Below are 6,181 nucleotides of genomic sequence, written 5' to 3'. Positions count from 1 at the left end.
GAGGAGCACTTGAATGCAGCATCAGTGACAGCTACGCAGAAAATCCAGCGTTGGAGCAGCAAAAGCCAAACCCAACTCACTTTTCTGAAGCCATCTGTTGGTGAAGGTTTGAGCACGCCAAATATTATTGAAAGTAAACTATGCTTTGAAAATATAGCCCTAATTGCACAAAAATAATACAAGGATATATTACAGCAAAATAAAGTCTCAATGTACTGATTATTTAGCTAATTAGATCATTGTATCAGAAAGTTCAGGAGAAGTAATAGGTAATCTAATGGGTAGGGCAGCAATGTGTTATCAGTATTGCAATATTCATAAAAAATAGTTTTTGCAATAAAGAAAAAAAATTACATCAAATTACAAACATTAATTTAGACAACTGGTTCTTAAACACACACACACACACACATGATCAAATCATCATGATAGAGTTCCACTGCTGGTAATGCTGATTATTTTTGACTGCAGTAGGGTAGTAAGCTGAACATTCATAGTCATAGTCTTAAAAAAGGACTGGATGCAGTACAATAAACTGAGTTGAAATTGCAGTCTGACCTCTACAATATAACTCCACTAAAACTACATTTGACATTTTAATGCACACTTGCAATAATTCTGCTTTTCAGTCATGCTGCCTTTGGTACCACTGATCAGCTTATACTCCTTGATCAGATAAGATAACTGGGTTGGCATATCTTGAATACCCACTGAGTACATTTTCTTCTGTTTAGTTTGACAGAGCATTCACTGTCTCTGTAGGTAACCAGCCTTAACTGATATGTGACTCCTTCAAGGATCAACAATGGATCCATTTTACTCATCTCTTAGGGTGTCTCTCAGTTTAATTTGAAATAGCTTCTTTTCAATGTAAAACACGTAATGACACAAAGATCTGCACAGCACAGATTATCCTCTAACATGATAAAACACTAATCCTTGTTCCAGACCCTGACAAGTCATAAAAGTAATTTAAGTGTAATGCAACCAAGAAGCATTAGAGATTGATAATAATAAGAGACACGGCCAGATTATGAAAAGGTGTAAATGCTGGCTGCAGGGATGTATATATGCGATGTAGTGTAAACAAAAGTATTTAAAATGTATATTTAAACTGGATATGAGACACTTAAAATTACAAGTGTAAATAAGGCTGGATTACAATTCTCTTAAAATCGTCACCTCCCTTTCTCAGCTGCAGCTTGTGCAGACTGTTTTTGATTGGCTCCTGGAAAACAGACGACATCACCCCAGTACTTGCTTCCTTTTACCTTCACTTTTGAATATACTTTTGAGTTTGTGGTGTTTGTAAAAGTTTTGAATTGACTGGTCCCTGGATGAGAATTCCTGTAAAGCCCAGTAGAGTCTGCACACAGATGTTATCTAAAAAATGTTAACAGTAAAATTAGGAAAATAAACCTGAAATTGAAATATCTTAATTCCTGTGATTTAGACCTGTTAATAACTATGTATGCAATGTGGAATAGGCCTAGCAGTTTATGACATACTGTAAGCCTGGATGTATTTTATTTCTAGCCAACAATTACAATTATTATATTATTGGGAATTTATTATTAGGAATTTTGTTATAGGCCTACATGATGTCAAGATGGGTCTCGCATTTGTGGAGTTTGCATATGTTTCATGTCATCTTGATGTTTACAGTAGTAACACCTAAATGCATGTTGATATACAAGTGCCTCATGATAGGGTCTAAGTATGAAAATCATGTGAATACTTTTGACTTTTTACTAATGGAGTACTGTGAGTTCAGTATGAAGTGTAAGGCCAAATGCAGTAAAATCCTGTAAGACTGAATTATTTACCAAACAGCATCTAGTGAACTAAAATATAACTGGGAGACAAGAAGATAAAATAGGTGCAATAGTGACTAATGTACAGTGGATGGGGAAATAAATCACAAACAAGAGGTACATGAACCTGTGGAACAATATTCAACATAAGGACATATTTTACTGTTGAACTTCCATTTCTGTGGTGAATGTTTTGTTATTTCCACTTTAATCTGAAAGCTGTTGAAGTGGAACTACTGGAGCTGTGATAATGAGAATTTGTACATCTGCAACAGTGCTGTCATACCAGAAATGTGTGGTCAAAGCGATAGAGTAGATTAAACAAATGGCTTTTCAATAACACAGTCTTCATATAAAACAACTTCACTGTGCCATTGTAAGATATTAAAACATCAGTAACGACTTGTTTTTTGTTAAAGTGGAACTTTGTAACTCTTTTTTTTCTTCATTGCAAACATTGAATCAAAATAATACAGGAAGGAGTTGGGTGACAGTAGCTTGAAATATCTGGTTTACTTTTGAAGTAAGCATATGCTGTGATGAAATTGGGGTAAACAAACAGGACTGGACTCTGCCCAGTCCAATTTTTGATGCTCTCACACTGATGTTTGAGGTTTGGAAAAGTTATGCAGACAGTTGATTTTTAAGCCTCCCCTTGGATGCATCATGCTGGCTTCTTTTTGGAAATTCACTATTATCATCTCATTCTGTTTACTTCCTGTGAAGCTTGAGGATGACTCAGATATACCAGCGATTGCCAAATATTTCAACACAAAAGGGAGGTATGAGGAAGTGAACCCGTATCTCATAGAGGACATACTTGCTGTTAACAGATCTATTTTACAGCCTCCATCTGCACAATGTCACGAAATTCATCTGACTGCCATAATAAGACACGGCACAAGATACCCAACGACCAAAAACATCAAGGAGATTCAGCAGCTCTACAACATTGTCCTGCACAATGCCTCTGGTGAACAGAACTGGCTGCGTGAACTCCAGACCCAGTGGACGATGTGGTACACTGAGGACATGGACAGCCGACTCGTCCAAAAAGGTGTGAACGACCTTAAGCATCTGGCCGTCAGGCTGTCGAAGCTGTTCCCCTCACTGATTTCAGAGGAGAAGCTTCGAGGTGGACTCATCAAATTCATAACCAGCTCAAAGCACAGGTGTGTGAACAGCACACTGTCCTTTAAAGCAGGACTGACTGAGCTGTGGGCTATTAAAGGTATGGCCATGATGATTATACTATCACTGTCCACCACTTGGATGCATTTGTAATAACCTGTTCCCATTTCTCCACCCAGATAAGGAGTTTGACCATGCAGTGAACGATGCTCTGATGAGGTTTTTTGACAAATGCACCAGGTTTGTGCAGGAAGTTGACAACAACCCCTCAGCTGTGGTAGAGGTGGACAAGTTCAAGCAGGGACCAGAGATGAGGAGGGTCCAGGAGAAGATCGCAGATCGTCTTAGGGTCCCGTACTGTCTCATCACACACGGTTTTATCTGCACTAAGACTACCTTTTTGGCTGTTGAGTGTGTTATTAACATGTACTCATGTATGCAAGATTTACCTTAATCCAAACTTTTAAGAATCCATGCTTTCAGTGGTGAGTGTGTTTTCCTGGATTAAAGTTTAATCCAAGCATAGTAAACAAACAGTCTGAAACAGACCATAGAGTCAGCGCATATTGATTATATTTATATATACGTATATATAAGACAGTATACATCAGATTAAATGTAGTCAAGAGTTGAGGAGGATAACATGCAGAACAACCCAGTGATCATATCTGACACTAGGTGGAGCTGTTTCAGATGTGGATGTAGTGAGGCCTCTGCACCAGTTTGCTTAAGCAAGCAATGCCTACATAGAGGATTCAGTTTTAAAATCAAGATAAACTACTCTCTGAGCAACTGTAATGCTACTAGATAGTAAAATAGTTTTTGGTGCTTGAAGTGGGAGTATGCACTCTCTAAGTGCTTTCCAGTTTATTTCGAGAGGATGTCACTTTTCTGGCATTTCAGCTTTCCTGTAACTTCACCACTCAACATTTTATCTCCTGCAGACATGACTGAAGCTGCATTTTACGCATGTGCTTATGAATTTGCCATCAACGCAGTGAACTCCCCGTGGTGTCAGCTCTTTGATGAGGATGACGCAAAGGTAAAGGAGCTTCAGTGTTCAACAGTATGTACAGTTAATGTGGCAGTAGCATCAAATGCTTCGCTTAATTCAGCTATGGAGTTCATAAGTCTTATTACATTTAGTTAGGAAATATTTGTGGAAAAGGTGAGCTGCCTTTTTCAAGTTTGTTTATTTATGGGGTTTTTTATCACAGAGAAAAAAGCCATACTTTTTCACATATTCTTGTCATAGCAGAAAAAGTACAGGTATTACAAATAAAATTAATGGTGACTCTGTTCTATTCAAGTGTCCCAGTAAGCCATGACAGTGTGACAGACAGACAGCATGAACAATACCAGGACCTTGAAACTGAAGCAGCTAAATGGAATTCAGCCACAGTTCATTTGTTATTTACACCTGTATTAGCCATTTCTGAAACAGCCCTAAATTTCAAAATACAAAAATGCTCGTACTCTGCAGCTTTGGCAGCAAATTTATGTTCTATTCCACTGTCACAAGTTCATTTATTCATAGAGAACAGGATGTTTCTTTACATAAGCAAATATTGTTCCAATTTATCGCATGTGAGGACTTTACAGAGGCAGCACCTCTATCGGCCACAGTGTTAGTGTAAGGGTTATATTTAGGTTTGGGTTATTTTGCCCTACGGTCACAACAAAGTGGCACTTGAGTTACCCAGAGACACACTTCAGCTGATCAGATGGGCATTTAGGTCGACCAGGGACACAAAGTACAGAAAGTACAGGAACTAAACCAACTGCTGAATCTAATACAAACAGGACAAAGCTAACAAATAGCACTAAGTCATCTAGATATGCCATTGCTTGTCTCTAAGGAGGGAAGGACGCATTAGTCACACAAGAAAGAGTGTTTTGTGTCTTGTGTTACAGGCTGACCTAAAACTCAGACAGCCTGAAATGTAACCTCATATAATGCAAAACTAGCAGATTGCTATAAACAACATACAGGTTACCATTGAACTCTCTGCACCAACAGGTTATGGAGTATGCAAGTGACCTGAGGGAATTCTGGAAAAGAGGCTACGGCCATGATATCAACAGCAAATCGAGCTGCATTCTCTTTCATGATCTGTTTAGCCGACTGGACAAGGCAGCCAATGAGATAAAGTAAGTCATGTTTGAAGGACTGCAGTCCATACAAATGTGGGGTTATACTAACTGAAGACCTTGATGAAAACCTTCAGTGGAATAGATTAAATAATTAGTGGTATCTTTGGTTTTATCTGTTTGTCCCTCCATCTTAGTTTGTGTCCTATCCCTAAGTTAGAAGTATGGAGGTTTAAAATGTACACATATACTGACTGAAAAATAACTGGTATAAACACTTGGGTCTAATTACCCAGATATTACTTGGTACACATCGCATGTTCTGATTTGTATTAGTAAAACTTATGAAATAAAGCTCTTTCAATGTTACAGCAGAAGCTATGTTTAATTCTGAACCCCATTTTTCCTGTATATGTTAGGTCAGGCCAGCAGGTGACTGAAGCTGTGACAGTCCAGGTCGGCCATGCAGACACCATCCTGCCACTGCTTACCCTGCTGGGCTTCTTCAAGGACAGTGAAGCCCTGACATCGACCAACTACGCCACACAGACCAAGCGTTCCTTCCGCACCAGCCACATGTTGCCCTATGCAGCTAACTTAGTCCTGGTTCTGTACGACTGTGGGGGAAGTGACCTGAGACTGCAGCCACTGCTCAACGAGAAGCCTGTGACTTTCTCTGGTTTAACTGGCCAGCAGGCCTCCATGCCGCTCTATCAAGACGTCAAAGAGCACTGCAGAGAACTGCTCCACGGCTGTGACTTTGAGACTGAGTGTCAGCTGTTCAAGCCTCCTGCTGAGGTTTAGGTAAATGGGGTGCATTTTATTCTCTTCTATTTGTAAAATGGAATAAACATTATGCTCCTATCCTGAAAATGTCACCGGTTGAAGAAGTTTCTTCTAAAGTGCTCTTTTTTTTATACATTGAATCTTTGTTGCTTTAATTCAATCAACATTTTAAAATTAAGATATGACTAAATTGTTTTTGTTTTCATAGTTATGACAAATGTGTTGAAAAAACTATATTATATAAAGCTCCTTTAATCACTTATTAGTTTGGCCAGTTTCATATTTCTCACACACACACATACACACACATATATATATACATATAGATAAGAATATATATATTCTTTTCTTTTAGTCAA

General features: G+C 38.5%; 1 protein-coding gene across 1 annotated transcript; it reads left to right on the top strand.

Moving 5' to 3' along the window:
- Positions 1 to 2,409: 2,409 nt before the first annotated feature.
- On the top strand, positions 2,410 to 5,909 carry LOC111670039 (multiple inositol polyphosphate phosphatase 1-like). The gene is made up of 5 exons (XM_023426582.2): positions 2,410 to 3,045; positions 3,125 to 3,319; positions 3,890 to 3,987; positions 4,966 to 5,096; positions 5,456 to 5,909. The coding sequence occupies exons 1-5, from the start codon at positions 2,481 to 2,483 to the stop codon at positions 5,838 to 5,840; spliced, it is 1,374 nt and encodes a 457-aa protein (XP_023282350.1). The 5' UTR covers positions 2,410 to 2,480; the 3' UTR covers positions 5,841 to 5,909.
- The last annotated feature ends 272 nt before the right edge of the window (positions 5,910 to 6,181 follow it).

Source organism: Seriola lalandi, unplaced genomic scaffold, assembly GCF_002814215.2.
Source record: "Seriola lalandi dorsalis isolate HSWRI2012SDOR001 ecotype SW California unplaced genomic scaffold, Sedor1 jcf7180002054832, whole genome shotgun sequence".
Classification (NCBI taxonomy): domain Eukaryota; kingdom Metazoa; phylum Chordata; class Actinopteri; order Carangiformes; family Carangidae; genus Seriola; species Seriola lalandi.
The sequence above is the reverse complement of the archived record's forward strand: the minus strand, read 5'-3'. Positions and strand labels throughout refer to the sequence as shown.